This window comes from Chiroxiphia lanceolata, chromosome 1, assembly GCF_009829145.1.
Source record: "Chiroxiphia lanceolata isolate bChiLan1 chromosome 1, bChiLan1.pri, whole genome shotgun sequence".
Taxonomy (NCBI): domain Eukaryota; kingdom Metazoa; phylum Chordata; class Aves; order Passeriformes; family Pipridae; genus Chiroxiphia; species Chiroxiphia lanceolata.
The window spans coordinates 59,500,185-59,519,899 of NC_045637.1; the positions used below are offsets into that span (position 1 = coordinate 59,500,185).

At 40.1% G+C, this 19,715-nt stretch overlaps 1 protein-coding gene and 1 long non-coding RNA gene across 3 annotated transcripts in view; both read right to left on the reverse strand.

The window, feature by feature from the left end:
• NETO1 (neuropilin and tolloid like 1) overlaps window positions 1-7,555 on the reverse strand; it is a 66,443-nt gene extending 58,888 nt beyond the window's left edge. Inside the window, exons 1-3 of one of the 2 annotated variants that reach the window (XM_032710215.1) lie at window positions 6,457-7,539; window positions 2,924-2,977; window positions 1,227-1,364 (exon numbers count right to left, since the gene is read on the reverse strand). In XM_032710215.1, the coding sequence (XP_032566106.1) occupies window positions 1,227-1,364; window positions 2,924-2,977; window positions 6,457-6,484 (220 nt within the window). In that variant the 5' untranslated portion in view covers window positions 6,485-7,539. Of the gene's footprint in view, window positions 1-1,226; window positions 1,365-2,923; window positions 2,978-6,456 lie in introns of both variants that reach the window. The other variant, XM_032710224.1, reaches the window with a different exon arrangement.
• Window positions 7,556-13,504: 5,949 nt separating this feature from the next.
• LOC116792108 lies at window positions 13,505-18,959 on the reverse strand. Its single transcript, XR_004359003.1, has 3 exons — window positions 18,751-18,959; window positions 15,410-15,493; window positions 13,505-15,111 (listed from the first exon to the last, which is right to left on the reverse strand). It is a non-coding gene; the product is annotated as an uncharacterized LOC116792108 (long non-coding RNA).
• Between the last annotated feature and the right edge of the window lie 756 nt (window positions 18,960-19,715).

A 19,715-nucleotide genomic window follows, 5' to 3' on the forward strand; every position in this document is an offset into this window, starting at 1 on the left:
TTTTATAAAATTTGTTTGTATTTTAAAACAATTAACTAAACTATGAAAGAATTTAAATATTTACCATACATCTGCTTAAGTTTCATCCTCTTATGGGAAGACTGACAAACAAATTTTCTTTAAAGACTTTGTTTAGCTCCGTTATTTATAATCACCTCTTTACTTCTGACTCAAGTCAAGTTGCCTAGCACTAAACTGGAATTCAGTCATTTTGTTGTGTTTTTTTGCCTTTCTGAAAGGGCATAGCAGAGGTGGGTCTAACACAGCTAATTCAATTTAAATCCGCTCTAACCTTTGGAAATCTGTCTTGATACTACCTGAATCTTTAGTAAAATAACTACTTCAGTAATTCCTGCTTCCATCATTAATTAATTGATAATTCTGTAAACCAAGCAGGGATAGAGCAACATCAGTGTTATATTCTACATGTACTCAAAACTCATGAAAGAATCTTCTTGGTTCCAACTACTTGCTATACTGTACCTGATTCACCTTTTCTGCTACTAAGCTCTCTGACAGTATCTAATCATTATTACTTTCCACAGATTCATTTTTACAACAATCCTTTCAACATCCATTGTGTTAAGACTGATGAAATTATTCAATTTTTTTGTAATACAATTTTAGTATTTCTTACATCACCTCCATGCCTACAATTAAAAATTACTCTTTAAAAACTGTGTCTTAGAGCTGTTTGGTGTAAATGTTTATTCTTTTCTGGTTTTATTTTGTGAGGTGTTTTCAGTTTTTTTCATTTTCATTTCTCATCAACCATTAGACAGAAAATAATTTTTACACTCGCTTTATGAATATTTTCTGTACGACTTCTTTTACTGTACTTTGCCTAGCTGTGCTTGTCATCCCTAATTCCATTATGATGTTTAGAATATCTGAATGAAAGTCTAAAGCATTTTTTTCCCATGCTCATTTTTACTACTCATTTTAAAATATTCTTCCATCATGTTACTGCATTTAAGATTCTGTTCATTCTCTGAATATCCTGAAATAAACTGTACTGTATTTATTACTGTCATGCATACTTACCACCTGAACTAATTTATGAGCGATGTCAAGATATAAATCAAGAGCTTCTCTAAATCTTTGTCTTGAAAAGATTTATCATGAGCTTTATCTACCACGAATTCATCTATTCTTCACATATAATAAAATAAAACTTTTTTTTAATACAGTTGGTAATAAAATATAAAGATTCCTCATTTGGTCACCTTCTATAATGTAGACACACTCTCTGTCCGGAGGATACTTGTTGGGGTAATTTGGTGAAGTGAAGATGCCTCCTTCTGCATATTTGGTCCAAGTTCCACACTGCACTGGTTTCTGTCCTTCGGAAGCAGTTTGCTTTTCTGTGAAATGATGACATTAAGCATTATACAATTAGCTCACAAATTACTATGTCTATGTGACACTTAGAAGTCTCTTACAGGATAAATAAAACAGTCCCTTCTGTCAGTGGCCTCAAGCTTTTTTCTGTTGAGAGTGGGTATGATCATGGACCTGGGGGAAAACAATGTTGTTCTTTATGGGTACAAGTATATAATTCTTACTCAAAACATTTTTTTTCAAAGCAGAGAAGAGGCCTGGATATCTTGGGAAGACATATATGTATTGTTTTTAAAATAATAACCTGTAGGGAAAGCACATGCTCAAGAAATGGAAGACATGAGTTTCCCACTCATATGTCTCAAAAAACTCAAGCATGTTCTCTATCAGCAAGCTTCATGCCTTAACACAGGAATACATGAGTCACAAAAGTAAGAAAAAAACCCAGAGAATTAAGATGGTGTATACAAGTTGTTTTAAAATCTGCAGCGTCTTTATTCTATATTCACTGGACAGAAGTAGACAGGAGAATTCCTAGATTCTAGTTCATAGATTCCATAGATTTTTGCTGTTTGCTGTAAAATAAATAAATAGCTCTGAGGCTAGGAATCACATCCAAGAACTTTCCTCCTCCTAGGTGAATCATCAGAGAGCAGAGTCAGACCTACTTGTTTGCTTTCTTCCTAGCCCTGAATTGCTTGCATTCCTTTCTACACACTGGCAGAGAGACTGGAGACAAAAGTTTGGGTCTGTTCAAGCTGAAGAAGATGAAGGAATCCTTCCTAAGCACCACACTTTAACAAGTAGGCTAAAATGAGATAGATTCTTCAGAGACAAATATAATTAGGTTGCTATTAAAAGGAAAGATAGTAGGTTCTAGATTGGTTTTGCTCCAACTGAGGTATATAAGACCAAAGGTGTCCCATCTAACTTAAGCCCCTGATGTATAAAGTCAGGTATTTGAGGTTCCCTCTTACAATCACTGGAGGGAAACAGGCACCTTCCAAGGATGATTTTAACCACCTGAGTTCTGACTTATAGTCTGCAAGCATTTCTTTTTCTGCCTGGTCTGTATCTGGGCAGAGTTCAACACAGAGCCTAATTTCCTGAAACAAATTCAGGCCTGCAGGGACTGTGGATTCAGACACAGGTTCAGACATACACTGGGCTTAGCAGCATTATCCAGCTTGGGTCTCATCACACAGAGCACCCAAGGCTTTTAAGAATATCCTTCTCTACTCACTCTGCCTAAAAGCACCCACAATACCCAATTTTAGATTTTTAATTAAACTTCAAACAAGCAAAAATATTTTAAGTGTATGTACCTCAGTACCCAAACTAGATTTCCTTTTGAAAGTGGGAGCACTTTACAGTCTTAAGCTGCAGTCAAATTGAGTCTGCCCAATACCACTGGGGGTTTTTTTTGTGCGTAGAGGTATGCGAATACTCTAAACAAATGGACAAAGCACAGATACTGGAAGTAAATGAGCTACTAAAAATTCCAAAAACTAAACTAATAACTCAAATCCATACTTTGGTCTCTAATATACTGTCAGAAAAAAAATGTCTGAAGTTTACATACCTGTTCCTTTTTTCGTTGCCCCAGACAAATGTAGGATGATTAGACTTGCTACAACTGAAAGAGAAATATGAATTAAATATCACAGTGTGATTGTGCCTGCAATCAAATTGTACCCATCTATCTTACAAGAATACAAATTAAATAGAATTACTGTAAAAAAAAAGTTTCATATTTACTTCCATCTTTAAATTGCACATTTTGTATAAACAAGTTTCTTTGTAGCCTGTTGTAAATATTTATCTTTGCAAATGTATCCAAATAAAGAGATCTTTGGGGTTTAAAACAAATCCATCCCATTTTTTCTTTTCCTTTAATAATAAAGAAAAACATTTTTACAAATATTTATATAATCACAGTTTGTGTCAGTAACAGAAAAGTGTTTGCTTTTAACAGAGATAGACAAATGCCTGCTAAGTTTCAATGCTGCTGTACTCACTAATGTCTCTCACTAGGGTATAATAAAATTTGAAAATGAGTACTGGGAGTATGAAAGAAGTGAGGGGTTGGGTTCTTCACATCCATCAAAGCATTTGCAAATCCCTAGTGAAGTAAATTATTGTGTATGCTTAACAGTCCCATTAATCTAGTTTGTTTGACTTGTCAAGAGGGTGTTGCTTTGTGCTGCAGTGAATCTGTAGCCCATTTTACAAATACAAATCTCCTCCCTCCAACTATGATAATTATTGGGTTTCTGTGAATAATTTCCAAACATAACATTTTAACTGTAAAAGGCTAACAGGTAAACACTTAGGTCAGTCTGATTTGGAAGATCGAAGTGACTAGTTAGCTACCCGATAAAGAAATCATGCACTGATTTTCTTGTCATCACTCATATCTTCTGGCTATCGGAGCAAGTGGGATAGCAAGAGCAGAAGAGAACAGATCCATCAGTTCTTGGAGTGCTTGGGGCTTTGCCCCAGCTAGTTTGGCATTAGCCCAAACATAGTGCCCAGGCTGCACTGAAGTTAAAGCGGAGATTAAGTTGCATGTTTATTCTGAGCATTTTAGATCAATCAGCTGCCATTTGTGTTGTGGACTGTGATGAGGAACTGATAAACCTGTGGTCTTAAATGTAATTCAATGGCATACTTTCTTCTTATTACCCTCAAGAGATACCAAAGGCCACCATGGGCTGGTAACTACGATCCTTTCAAAGAAGGTGCTTTCATCATTTTCAGCTTTTATACTGCAAATTGTGTGCAATTTTTACCCTGAAGGAAGGCTGTCTCCATATTTGCAGTATTCTGATGGCATTGAGATATCTATTTCTATGTCTTTGACCTTTCCCATGTGACAGAGGGTTACACACATAGATGATGGCTGCCTTATTAAGGAGGAAAAGGCTGAAATTCTGGGGAAATGAAGGCTTGGCAGCATATTCACTATTTCTTAGTCAGGCTAACAGCCCCTAAAGATGGATATTGGCAGCGCTGATAGTTAAAAACTCTTCTGTGTCATGGCTGTGTCATGGGTATGAGTGAGAACACTACATCTTCTGCTTGGATCTGAATGCTACCCAGCCATTCATACCCTTACTCTGCTCAGGGATGAATTCTGGAAATATATGCTAGCTGGGACTCTGCCTGCTGGCTGTGTCAGAATCTGAAGGCAATGGAGGAATCACCCATTTACTAAGTTGCTCATTTACTTTAGCTGTGTTTCACACAGTGAACATACTGTATATATGCCTGTAATCTTCACCAACCAAAGCCTAATTTCTCTATAGTGTAAGGTGGATTGGTGGTGGAATATGGAACCAGCTGCTGGTGTTCCTTCTGCCCACAAATTTATAAAAGCTAGAACAGGATGCAAAATAGCCAAAAAAACTCCATGTGAAAAATGTTTCTTTTTAGGCAATTGATAACAAATTCATATCTGAATTCTTATAGGTTCATTTCAAGCATCTTTATCTATTCACTCACCCTTCCTTTTTTATACAGAAAAAAATGGAGTTCAGAGAAGTAAAGAGGGTTGGTCCAAGTCACAGATATATTATTAGCAAGATGACAGAAAGAAACACAGGTCTTTTCAGTTTCAGCTGTAACCGCTAGAAAGGATCTTTCTAAATCACAGAGCTATGTTTTTCCAGAGCACAGAGCTATACTTACATGTCATTATGTCACTATTGATTATTAATAGGGAGTCAATCTTGATAATAAAATCTAATGGACAAGAAGACACTAAGAGATTAAGTTTGTTGGGGTTTTTTTCTGTACTTACCACACCTAACATTTTGATAGATAAAAGGAAACACTTCTCCCATATTAAAAAAAAAAAAGAGAAAACCTCTTGATTTAGTGTTATTAACACCAACAGCACCAAAATATGTATATTAACAGAAAATAATTAAAATTATGGGCTTCATGGGACAAGACAGCACAACATATTTTAATTAAGCAGACAAGGCAGACCATTTTATTCTATGATCTCTTGCCTTTTTCCTTCTCAAGTCATAGAAAAAGAACAGTGCTTTTAACAGAGGGGGAGAAAAAAAAAAAGACCCCAAAGAGACCAACCACGCAATCTTCACTCATTGAAAACTGTCACTTGGGAAGCGTTGGCAGCATGGCAACAATATTGTGATTATCTCGGTTTGGGAATTATTTTAAAGAAGTTTCCACCAAATTTCTTGTTGCATTCTCACTGTCTTCCTCCTTCTCCTTTCCCTCCTAATCATGGGTGTAATTATAATCATGCTTTCTAGTGCCATTCTGATTACGCATCTTTCCATCTTTTTAGACCTCTGTATTTTTTTTCATTACAAGCTGTACATTAAGAGATTTATCTCTTGGCTAGGCTTTCAGCAGGCTGTGATTTGGCACAGACGTGGTTTAGCCTAGCGAAGAGTTGCTGGACGAGCAATACCTGGCCACAGCGCTATTGTACAGGTGTGGGTGCAGAGGGAAGTGCTGGAAGGCACCGTGCCCAGTCAAGCCCCTTCAGTACAGCGGACCCTCTGCAAAACAGAGGCGGGAGATGGGATCCCACCCGCGCAGACTGAGGCCCCTGGGGGTGTTCGACGAGTAAGGTGATACACTGCGGTGCCTCCTTGCTTCTCCTGGAGGATTTCGGCCGACGGGGCCGCCCCCGCCCCGCAGACCTGCGGGATCCGTGCCCGGTGTGGCCGCCCCCGCCGCGGCTCTCTGCACTGCCCCGCGCCCCCATGGCCGGTTCGAGCCACGGCTGGGCCCACATGGCTGAGGACAGCGGGGGCTGTGCCCCCCTCTCCCCCGGCACCCTCTCCCCCGACACGCCAAAGGCCACCAGATGCGTCGCGTCCAGTGAAAGCCTCCAGCCCTCGGGAGCGTGTCCCGCCGCCCCACGGCGCTGGCAGACACGGGCTCCCCCCCCGGAGCACCGCAGCGCGGTGGGGGACAGGGTGCTGTGTGTGCGGGGGAGAGTTCGCCCCCGCGCCGCGGAAGTCTGGGCGTCCCGTTACGCCACTTGAGCAGGCAGCGGAGGGCAGGATCCCGTGCGCGGCGGGGGAGCTTGGTCAGGGGTGGTGGGCTGGGAAGGGGGAGCCAGATACTCACTGTGAAAGAAGCTGCGTCCATGGGTCATGTCTGTTCCTTACACAAGGGGCTTCGGTCTCCACTAATTCCATTTAGATACGGGAGGACTTCCAGTGGCGGGGAGAGGATGGAAGTAAGAAAAGAAGAAGAAGAAAAAGAAAAATCCCGAAGCCCCTACACACACAGCACAGCGGAGCAGCCCTTCCTCTCCCTCGCTCTCCCTCACCGCCTTCAAATGATCACCGCCGGCTCAATCCCATCACACCCGAGCGATTACCAGCACCGCCAGGAGCGTTGCATCGCGGCGGCGGGCAAGGCGGCGGCGGCGGCGGCGGCCCGCGCATCCAGGTGCCGGCGGGCGGCGGCGGCGGAGCGAGCCGAGCCCCTAGTCACCAGTTTCATACAGAACCAAAAGCAGATCGAAGCATTTCCTGCAGGACTCCGAGCCCAGCGACTTCCAGCCCTTCGGCTTCTTTTGATGCATTGAAGAAGGGATTAATGGGTCCGTCATCAGCTCCCTGTGCTTGCTCCTCTGAAGGGGTGGGGGCGCGGGCGGGAGGGAACCCAAAGAGAAGGGGTGGGGTAGAGAAAGATTTACCAAATAGGGGATTTAGTCATATTTGTGTGCAATGAGATCCTTATTAGAGAAGAAATCCTTTAAAATAGAATAAATCCATTTTCGCAAAACCCTCTCCCTGCGCGTCGCATAGTATCAAGTGGTAGCAGCGGCAGGAGGCTGAAAACACATTGCACGGTCTGAAATCCCCTCGAGAATGGATGAAGCGAGAAAGAGATGGATGAGGATAGATAGATGCCCCCTGACTTCTCCAGTCCAGGGCGAGAAGCAGAAGAAAGCCCTGGAGTCTCTTTCATTCATTCAGTGCAGGGGAAGGGGAGGGGGTGGGTGGGAGGGAGGGCAGCAGTGGTGGGGAAGTAATGATTTGAAAACTGGGAAAGGAAGACCAAGAGGAGAGGGATGCTTTCCCCTCCCCTAATCAGTTCATGGATCAGACAAAGTGCTCATGGGTTCCTCCTTGACCTGCACCTGCTAAAGGGAAATTGAAAAGATTTTCCCCCTTGAGAGGCGACTTCTTCATCTACACACCCACACCCGCACCCATATACAGACACGCACACACACGCGCACAAAAGGGAGCAATAAAACTTTATCTGCTAATCCTCCGGCCACACATATAAGTATTGACTCTTCCAGTCAGCCCAGAGACAACTGCAAAATCTCTCCCTTTCTCTCCCGCCCTACTCTCCTGTCTAGACTTCTAGAGGAGGTTTATCCTTCCCAGCTACATCCCACCCCAAACACCCATCCCTTTGACGAGACTGCAGAGGGCTAGTGGTCAGGGCGGGAAGGGAGGGGAAAGGAGTAGAGAACGGAAAATATAGTAAGAGTACTGAGAAAAGCTGAAATGGTCTCAGCGGAAGAGGGGAGAAGGAGTGAATGAACAGAGAGGGCTGTATCCCTCCTTGGCCCCGGGACCTGGCCCTGCAGAGCCGCGGCAGCGGCACCTGACTCCCGCAGCACCGCGGCCCCGGCACATTCGGTCCGGCCGAAGGGAGGGCGGCAAGAGTGGACAGGGGCAAAGCGCACCGCTGGGGCGGCGGGGAGGGCCGAGGAGAAGGGAAGATTTGTGCTACAGAAGTGCGAGGGGAGCAGCACAGGATCCTCCGGGCTCTCTGCACCGCTGTTGCTGCGGCTAGGCTGGGGAATAGCCGACGCGGGAAAGCCGCCGACCCCGGAGGGGATGGGGGCAGAACCAAGGGACCCTCGTTACCGCCAGCTCAGGCTCCCCACGCCACAGCAGTGCCTCGGAGGCGGGGCCGGCCCCGTTCCTCCTTGCCCGCAACCTGATGCTCATGCCGTTTGCAACAAGAAAAGTGTGTCTGGAAGCGCAGCCGGGGCGGGGAGAGGAGGAGGGACGGCGTGGGGGTGTCGTGGAGGAGCCTGTACATCAAATAAAACTGAAAATACAGCCCAGGATCCTCCTTTGCGCGGGTGCGGGGGAGGTGAGCGCAGGTCGGACGGCGCCGATGGCCGTGTGCCGGCGGCCCCGCCGCCGGGCCCGGAGCAACGGGGCGCACCCGCGGGGCTGGGCTGCCCGCTGGGGTCGGAGCGGGTCCTGTCCCCCAACCCGAAGGTAGACCCAGGACTGGGGGCGGCGACAAGGTAGCCGGGAGGCCTGTTGTCTTTAGGGCACCTTTTAATGGGGAGAGTACCCTTACTGCCTTTGGAATAACACTGAGCAGCACAGAGGCTGCTCTGGAAAGTGAATGATGAGAAAGCCTGGACATTTATTTATTTATTTATTTAACTATTAATTTATTGAGTGGTTTTCCCAGTAAATCGCCTTATTTTAATAAAGAACCTCTGGGTTTTTTCAGCTTGTTGATTGTCTGCCCCGTAGCCTGAAATAAAGACTGTGTCTTCCATCGATGCTTAATAATGCAGTCAGCGGTAGCAGCATGCACGGTAGGGTAAGTCTGAGGTGATCTTGGCTAGCAGAATTCATCCATTCAACCAGCCAGCCAACCAGCCCTCAGCCCAGCCAGCCTGACTGAGCACTTAAAATTCCTTCTGGGTGAGAAGCGAACAGGGTTTTGCTACAGGGTTTTGCAGTAAGCTCCTTATAAAAAGGAATATAGAAGATATAAGACTTTATGAAAGGATTCACCTATGTTTTGTGTAATCTGTCTTACCATTAGCAACATTGAGTCTGCAGCTGTTAATCTTAATAAACTGTCCTACTTTGCTTTCTAACCCTCTCAGCACTTTCTTTGACCTTTCTTATTCTCTTCCACCACAAGTTATAGAACTTTATTTGTCCAGTAATTGAAAGTCGTGTGATTTATCCATAGGATGAACTTCTATAATACAGATGTTTAGACTGCCTCTAGTCAAGCAACAGTAGAGTAACTGAAAAAGGGTAGTGTTGAAACCAGTCATAAGAATGTTTGTAGACAGTCAGATGTTTCTTCTGCAGGATGATGCAGACATCCATATGGCTAAGTTTCAAGCTATAGTTACTTCAAAAAAGAAGGTTATAGAACAAGTAGGCACAAAACAGCTGATTGCGCTGTTCTGTGAAATGTGCTGTGTCACATCATATAACAGTGAGCTTCAACATTTTTCCTTTTCCAAAATAGGGTGTTTTCAGCTTTAAAGTTCTTAGACCTCTTTTGATTGTCACACTTAATTTTAAGGACACCATTGCAATAGTATTGAGAAACACAAAGTCGTACTTTCCAACTGTGTTTATGCCAAAATGTAATCAGTCACCATCATTATGGAGGGAGACATCCACAAAATAGCTGAGGCATAGCCACAGTCGCCATTGGATGTTCTCATTAGCAATGAGACCTTAAGGAAATATCTCAGAATCTACATAGTTGAATGCTAAAAGCTTGTTCAAATGTGTTTATAGGGTTTGAAGTTAGAGATGGTCAAAATCAATTTCTACCTCAGCATATCTCACTTCTGTAGAGAGTTTGAAATTTTGAGCTTCATACAACTACTGAAGTCTTCACCACATTTTTTTGGCTTTATGTTTCATTTTACTGCAAAATCTCTTTATGTCAGGTTTGGTAAATGCTCTTCCTAATAAGGTAGTAGCTCACCCACTATGGTGTGTGCATCTTTCATTACCCTGGTATTGTATGGGTAAATTTTTATAGTGTGTATTTTTTTCATCCTGAATTAGCCAATCACCAAGGTGATTGGCTTGCGCTTCTACTAGGTAGTAAACTAAAAGGTAGAGAGGGACTCACGTTTTATCAAACATGAGAAGTAAAAAAAAGTGGAAAAGCGTAATGACCATAAATAAATGGCATCTTAGTGTTGTTTGGAATTTTTTGGATTTTATTTGGTAAGAGTCTTATTGATTTTTAAATGAGTTTAAGGGTGTTTTTTACATTTCGCATTTTCCTTAGAGTAAGAACATTGCCTTATTTTATTACATGAAATGACAGCTACACGTTTAGATTAGAGATGTATTTTTTCTAGTTCTATGTTGGTTGTCAGCTGAAATCTAGTTTTTAAAAATAAGCAAGACAACCAAACACAGTTATGTTTCTTGATTCAGTACATACAAAGTTATTCTTTGTAGTCTTAAACCATCCATTACATGGCAGTCTCTTCATATAGCGAGTTCTGTCAGCCTCTCTCTTCACATTCACTGTTGAGTTTTTCTATTGATTTTTAGGGCAATTTGTTTGAGCACAGAATATTTTATTCAGCAAGATATGAAATCCTTCCTTCCTGTGATCTAACATCTTTAGGCTAACCTAAGACACTGATCAGTGATGGCTGGTATGGCAGAAAGGAGATCACCCATTTGTAGACCTATTTAAACTCTACAAAACATTTTCAAATTGATATTATAAAATGAAAAAAGACAAATATGTATGTAAGTATTTCTAACAGTTTTGTCAGAAACAGCAGTCTACAAACAAATTGCCCTAAAAATCAATAGAAAAACTCAACCTATTGAGATTTATGTGAAGTATTGGACAATTTCTTAAATAGACACAAGAAAAGCTTTTGAATCTGAACTGTGTTATGCTGGTGTTTCAGCACAAGAAAAGAACATAAAAATTCTGCCTTGCTTCCACCCCTTCTGTGCTTGGCCTATGTTTTTATATGTCAAATAGCACAAGCAAGTCCAGGGTGACTGGTTGTATGTGGCCCTGCTTGAGCAGAGGGTTCGACAAGACAGCCTTCAGAGGTGCCTTCCATCCCAACCATTCCATGATGCTGTGATACTGTAAGCAGTGGAGGACAATGGAGCATATGGCAGGTGAGCAGTTTTAGTGAGAAAAAGAAAATCCTTAATATTCAGGACTGACTTGGCTTACTTTCAGCTGTAGCATGCAAGAAAATGAGACAATATATCTGGATTATTTTCTCCTTGAACCAGAGGAGATTATTCAGTCTCAGTTAAAATGGTAAATTATTGTCTCAGTTAAAAATTTTCCAATATGGAGGCACCTTAGGTAAATTGCCTCTGTACATTTCTCAGTTAAATTCTTTCCTGTGAAAACAAAACCTGTCCAGAATTTAGTCCCTTTTTTTGCCGCTTTGGATAGTCTTGTCTTAACCCAGAACATTGACAACTGTTCTAACTATACCCCATAATAACTAAGTGAATTAATTCTTCTTTGTGTAGATAAAAGACTGGAAGGACTCAAAGTAGCCATGAGTTGCTCCCAAATTCCTAACAAAAGCCTCCTTGAACTGTAAGAAAAAATGCAGTTATGAAATAGAGGAGGTATTGGTTCCCTGATTTATAGAAAACAGTCTATGCTTCTGAGGATGGGAAAGAGAAAATACAAGAGTGATATTTTACTTTTCAATGTTTCTTTAAAATCAGTTTGGATTCTGTGTTGTCGTATATAATCACAGATGCACTTTTTGTCACAATCTCTTTGTGAATGATTTTTGTCGCTAAAATGTAGCAAATCCAAACTACAGGCCCGGAATAGCACAGCTATACACAGTGTGACATTTGGAAACACCAAAATGAATCACCAAGCCGATCAGCACATTCGTGTTTTAGTTCAGATTAGGAGTGTGGTTCTAAAATGAATCTCCCAATTGCCCCCACTTACCACATTTTGGATTGCAAATTGGGCCAGTCTTTGAGTGTATGAACTGTTTTACTTATGGATGAAACTAAGCTGAGAGATGTGTTTCAGGAGCAGAGTTGGTTTTCCAACTTCTAAAGGGCATGCAGTCCACAGGAACGGAGTAAAACTAATGCTAAATAAATACCCCTTAAAATAGATACAGAGCAGGCAAGGAGAGCTCAGTATCAACAATTTCACCTTTCAGATAGGCTCCTTTTGCCCCAAGTTGCTTGTTAATGTGAAATATTTAATATTTCTTCCAACAGTGGTATCAACTGAAATAAGAAATACTGAAATATACTCTATTCGTTTGTGATGAAACACCTACCGAGAGTCATAATATGTACCTCCCTGTGTGATATCAGGATAATGGAACCTTTTGGTCCCTTAGAATAACCTCTATTCTCTTATTATCTATTTTTTGGTCATTTGCAGACGTGTCTCCTGTAAGTGCAGGAGGACTCTGAGTCTAGACTCTTCCAATAAAGGCTTTCCTGAACACGATAGAGTTAGAACACCTCTTCCCAAAAACTTTCCTTGAAAATTGAATTGTGTTTCCCTTCTGCAAGCCAAACTGGGAGACAGTACTTAAATATGAGAAGAAATCAGTTTAAACGAGGAACAAGGAAAATCTGATACTTTGTATCTGCAGTTTCTCATAATTAGTCTTGGATTTACTAGTTGCATCTCGGATTTACACAATACCACGCAATTTTAATGAGATTAGAGACTTCTCTTCTACAGGACACTTGCTATTATTTCTTCTTCTCTTTTTTTTTTTTTTTTTTTATTCTTCCTGTTTGATTAGTCTCACTGAAATTGAATGAATTTGTAAAAGTATTTTTTTATGAGATACAAAACTGACAAGGTTGTCTACTGTAGTCAGTTTTCTTATTTTATCCAGAACAGTGGTCACTGATATGGGGGCAGACTGTGCATTCATGGGGTACACAATACAACTCACTGGGGTGCAGGAAGAAAATATTTTTACATCATTACCCAAAAAAAAAATTTAAAAAACATTTTTATTTCTTCTTTATCTCATCCTTTTTAATTTCTATTTTTTATAAAAGTTTTACAATTTACAAAAGGCATTAATAGAGTAGTTCATGTATGCATTTTATAAATAAATAAATAAAGGTATATTGGGGGCATATGCTTAAAAATCTTTTAGTGATAAGCGATTGCTATAAAAAAAAGTTTGGAGAACACTCAACTACTGTCAGCTATCATCTGTGAAGCAAATGACAGTTGCAAAAATACTAGCCAAAATTCCAATTTTTAGGCGGAGACACATTTGTAACTTAAAGTTTCAAGAACCTGTGATTCTACTATTGCAAGAATAAGGGCAATTCCTGAGTGAATTTCTTAGTAGATAGTATGGGTTTTGGTTGGTTGGTTTGTTTTGTGTTGGATTTTTTTGGTGGGGATGTTTTTTTTGTTTTATTTTGTTTGGGGTTTTCTGTCATTCACACATTGGTGAGTTGGAAGAAAGCTGTTGAACAGGAATATCTGAAAAAATTTTCTCTTTTCCAAGTCACCCAGTAGGAATTTTGTAATTATTACTCTCTGGCTCAAGTAACTTACGTTAAACAAAACAAAATCAACAAACAAAAACCCAACCAACCAACCAAACCACCAAGAGAATTGATAAACTATTAGTTTTCAAAGAAACAACTGTAAAAGTACGTGAAACTCATGGTGAACCTTTCCCTAAGATTATACTCTGAATCTTCAATAACAGGTCAAGTTGAAGACAACGAAAGTTAAACCATGAGAATATGTATAATTTAAAATTATAAACTGAAGTGGCAGAAGCTAAAATAAGCTTTAAAATAGATAACTTACCGCTTAAAAAATTCTACCATTTAGTACACAATAAAAACCTATTTAAAAATTGTGAGTTGCATTTTTTCTGAAGAATAACTTCCAGCTAGTTTCCACACAATAAGCATGTTGTGTAGAAGTAAAAACCGCTTTTACAGAGACCAATCTGATCCAAAGCACTAATAGCACAGTGACAAAGTGATACTAAATTTGAGTTCTACATAACATTATGTGACCCACGTTTGAGATAGAAGATTTAGATTTTTATAACACAGTTAAGGGTGACCCTTTAAACCTGATAAGCACAATATAACCAACAATTGGTTTAATAAATTAAGATCTATTGCAAAATCTAATGCTTTCATTTGATGTAATTTCAACACTATTTTCATCAGAATGTTGTGTTGGAAAATGCATTAAAGAAATAAAACTATCTCATATGTATTCTGAAGTAATAAATTACAAACGTCATTACAAAATAATGGTAAATATTTTAACAGAACAAATAATAGTAAAATATTTAAAGAATTATTAAGAATGGTTCAAAATGCTGATATTTTTTAAAATCTGAGTGTAATCCCTTGGATGGAAATATGCTCCTCTGTGATCCATATTTACACAAAAAAAATATTGTGACTTCTTCAAATGTCTAAAATATCTGGCCTTTCCCTTTTATATCCTAAACTATATTTCACATTTTTAAAATTTTCCTAAAATCAAATGCTACATTTATGCATAAACATGCATATTCAGAATTTTGGAATTAGGTATTCATAATAGCACTGCTTTATGCTGTGTAATGAAGACTACAAACAAGCCAACTCTGAGGTTTCTAACTTGATCTTTTTTGAACTGCGACCATTCAAATATGAATACTCATATAAGTCAGAACATTTATCTCCACATTTACTGGGATTAAAAAGAGTCCTTGCAGAGACTTTACTCTATACTAGGGGAAAAAAAAGTGGTTGGTGAAAGAGTCTTCCCCATAGGATGCCAGCTGAAGAAAACATTAATCCAAAATGAAAGCATCTGATAAAACTGCAAGGCTCCAAAGTGAAAGAATTAAATATAAATTGTAGTGTGGATTTTTTGATAAAATCAAGTGCTCATTCCTGTGCCTGTAGATAGCCAACAGAAACTGATGATGAACTGCAGGAACTTCCTGCTCATCTAAGTAAGACAGTTCTGCGCCTTGCTCCTTTTGCTCTTCTGAAAGAGAACTTTTCCTTTTGAATCATGGAGGGAATTTCTTCTTTATCATTTTCAAATTCTTTCTTTACCATCTTAAGCTACTTAAATACAAATATGGTAAACAAAGCATTTATTTGCCTATTGGTCTGCCATGTGAAAATACAAAATGTCTGGAAGTAAGGCAGATAACTATTGTGTTAATAAACTGTAGCCCCATGATAGATGCCATTGAGACCTCAGTACAATGTGCATATACAGTAGACTGTATAGCCATGTTCTGGTGGCATTAACTATTGGCTGATTCATCTGCACTTACCTCTGGCCATCCCATTGCAGCTTTCACTTTTTCCTATAACTGTGTTTAGGGTAAATATATGCAAATGACCGATGGGTGTCCCACCTGAAAAATGTATTTAAAAATAATGTGACGTGTAGGGACTGTAGGAACTTGTTCTTCATTGTACCTTAAGAGAAGGTATAATTTAGTTATGCTTACATGTTTTCCTGAAGCTCATTAAATATTTTCTTTGTAATTCATAAAAGAAATTACCTCCTTATTAAGACAATAAAGCAGTTTTTCCTATATGATTGTATGGAATCTTAAAAGGATTAATTGGAAAGTTTGACTAATTCTTCTTTCATTAGTGTTCCAGTGGAACACTGCAATTATACACATTTTTCCCAAGAATTGTTGTTATTAGGGCTCAATTTATCATTTAAGACAAACACTCTTTTTTACCTGGGAGGTAGGGTGAATCACATTTATTATTCAAGTGGAATGTTTGTAATATCATGCCGTGGAAAGAAGTGGATGAATTGTGCTGTCTTATAAAACTTTTCATCCTCATGAGAGAGTAAGAGAGACAGTGGCAGGTCACACATTTTGGAGTTAAATTAGTTATTGTTAGATACTATGAAAATATTAATTATGATAGAGCTGCTTCAAAAAGGACATTTATTTATAATCTCTTACAGAAAATTAGTTTGAAAGCTGCATGCAATTTGCTAACTTCCAAGTCAACAGCTTTGCTATATCTAGCACACAAGTTATATGTGTAGCGCACAGAGCAAAGTTACAAGTAAATAAATGATGGACTGAAAACTAGATTGAGATAAGAGTAAAAGGGGAAGACTGAATTAGAAGCAGAATCCTGGCTTGATCAGCAGGTGTAAATCAAAAAAATTTCACTGAAGATGTTGGATACACATTTATCAGGCCAAATGAAGTCTTATCTTAATTACTAGCTTCTACATTAATGCATAGGTTAGAGTTTCACTGCATTGTTCTGTTCTTAAAGGAAAAGGTTGGCAGGAGATGGAAAGAATACATACACAAGGCAAGTATGACGTACTCCTAATGGAGATACATGGATATTAATGGATAACACTGCAGACTTAACTCATCTTGGTATAACAAATACTAACAGATGTAGGAAGCTCCACTACTAAATATCAGGTCAACATCTGACAGTAGAAATATAAACAATTTATGAGGACCTGAAGTCACATGACAAAAGTACTGAGAGACATCCTCCACCAGAGCAGGATTCATTCAGCTTCACACCTGGTATAGAGTTAATTTTCCTTATATGGGGCTATGACAATTTTGTTATTGCTGATCAGCACGTGTACAGAGTCAAGGCCTTTTCTGCTTCTCACACCACCCCACTGGTGAGGAGTCTGGAAGTGTACAAGGAATTGGGAGGGGACACAGCTGGGACAGCTGATCCCTACTGACTATAGGATACCCCAGGGCATATGACATCACACTCAGCAATGAAAACTTTGGGGAAGAAGAAAGGTGAAGGGAGGGATGTTCAGAGCGATGTCATTTGTCTTCCCAAGTCACTCTTATGTGCAATGGAGACCTGCTTTCCTGGGGATGTCTGAACACTTACATACCAATGGGAAGTAGTGAATCAATTCCTTGTTTTGCTTTGCTTGCATGAGCAGCTTTTGCTTTACCTGTTACCCTGTCCTTATCTCAACCCAGAGGTTTTCTCGCTTTTACCTTTCTCATTCTCTCCCCCATCCCACGGGGGGTCAGTGAGCACCTGGCTGTGTGGTGCTGAGCTTCCAGCTGCAGCCAAACCACCACAGTATTGCATGTGGTTCACACAGCCAGTCCCTGTCTATAAATGGCACAGGACACACTGGTGCCATGGTTGGCCTTACCTGGGTGTTTTTTCCTACTTCCAGAAGTTTGTTGCCTTATGTAAGAGCCTGCTTCACCAACACCTGAAGCTATCTGGAGTGTCTTTCGTGTTCTGTATACATGTGGTTTTACTTTTAGGAAACTGCTAACAAAATATACTAAATGAGGCAAAGCGATTGTCTTGTGCTTCAGGACAATGTTAGTATGCATTAAGGTTGCAATTTCTCCAAGAGGATAACTATCAATACAGAGTCCTTGACTATTATTTACACAAATAATTTGTTACCAGGTGAAAACTTTTTCAGTTTCTAGTTTAAAATGCATGTCCTGTCATTTAAGTCCTATAACACTTCTTCATGGTTAAGAAAAATATGTTAAAACCCATCATTTTTAGTACACGTTTCCTGTAGAAAGTAAACTATTTCTTTCCAAGGCCTGAGCTCATGGAAAAATAATCATGTCTCTTTGAAGTCATAGCTAGGACAAAATTTAGTATCATTAAGTCAATAATGTTAAAATTACTTTCAATTTCCATCTTTTAAATGACCTTTCATTCACAGTGTGCATATGTAAATTTTGACAGAGGTCTTCATCGTTAAATGAATTGTATGTTCTTGCACTTGACAGCTTTTAAAATTACATTTCAGCTTTCTCAGTGTATCCTGAATCAGCCTACTAAACTGACTAGCATCAAGTTTAGCTATTCTATTTTAAAACTGTCAAATATTATTAGCAAAGCAGAGAAGCAGTTCAAAAAGTAATTAATTCCAGGGCTTAGAGTAAACTGCTATTTTAATTAAAAGAACACTAAATACTAATGTCCTGATTCTTTGTACTTAGAACATGAAATAAAAAAAGTCTAAATAATTACGTTTAATACATTTTGAATGCCAGCTGAAATATACTAAAGATAGATGTCCTGTTCCTGCTATTCATAAATTGCTTCAAAAGAAAAAAAGTTAGATCACATACCATGTTCATTGGTTATGTTGCTCCTTTTTTTTATGGATTCTCTTTCAATTTGTGCTGAGTAGAAATATCAGCTGGTACACAAGAGGTCTTTTCACCATAATTACACTGCATAAGATGCCAGATCTCAGTTGTGCAGTTATGGCAGTTGCCACCTATAGGGCCACAGGAGGTGTAAGGTCCCAAACACTCTTCTCATTTGAAGTTTTGAAGTGCTTTCTATGTTTTGTAAATTTACAGCTTCCAGCTTGTCCAAACTTTAGATTATACACAAGGAAGGTACTTTGCATGTGAAGAAGCACTGTTCAGAGTACTGAAACAGGCTGTGCAGAGAGACTGTGGAGTTGCCTTCTCTGAAGATATCCAAATCCCAACTGGATGTGATCCTGTGCAGTCTGCTCTAGGTGAACCTGCTTTAGCAGTGGGGTTAGACTAGATAATCTTCAGAGTCCCTTTCAACTGTAATCATTCTGTGACTCTGTGAAACAGGAATTTTAGGCAGTTTGGTTTCTACCAAAATTTTATAATCTCACCTTTAGTGATTCAATCTCATGCAGTGTTTAAAGTCTCAGCAGGTATGTCTGCAGTGTCCCACATGGCTGGTCTAAAACTAGCACTGATCCCCTCACTGCCAAACAGAAATCTTCAACAGGATAATCACCGTGGCCTGAAGCAGTTTGAGCTACAAGTCATCCATAAGAAACAGGAACAGGAAGCCCTGTGCGTCACATGATTTTATCAACACTGCTTGGGGCTAGCTCAGTGTGCTGGTTTAAAAGTTAACCAGCAGAGGAAACCAAGCCAACTCAAAGAGAGATTACAAGTCAGAATAACAATTTAATAAAATAATACAATAAGTACAACCACACAGACAAGCAACAGGCACTAACCCACAAAGCCCAAATGTACAACCCAGTACCCCGGAGCACAAACAAAGAAGTGCTACCTGGGCCCCCCCCTGAGTCCAAAGCAAAGGGAGAGGGGAAAAACCTGCTGGTGGGAGAGTTGCTGCAGTCCAGCCAAAAGTGGTGATTACAGTCCAGTCGAGGGTGGTGGTGAGCTGCAGTCTGGCCAAAGCAGTGAGCTGCAGTCTGGTTGAGAGCGATGAGCTGCAGTCCTCCTCTGGATCTCACGAGCGATAAAAAGGTTCCGAAACTCCAGGTTTATATACTCTCCAGTTCAGGCAGGAATGTTCAGTCCTCCCCTCAGAGCAGGGAATTCCATAAAAGGATGTTTAGTCCTTCCCTCAGAGCGGGGAATTCCATAAAAGGGTATGAGGGTGCTCATTCCATAAAAGGGTATGAGGGTGCTCAGGAACATCCCCCCCCACACACCTCGCAGGCCTCTACTGACAACAGTTTCTGGGAAAATGGTATGGAAGGCTATAGAATACACAGTTTTGGGCTACACCCATCCAGTGATGAATTGGTCCCAGCTGTTCTAACCAGGACACTCAGGTATCTATTGTCCAGAGCTCCTTTGCACAACATAGTTCTAC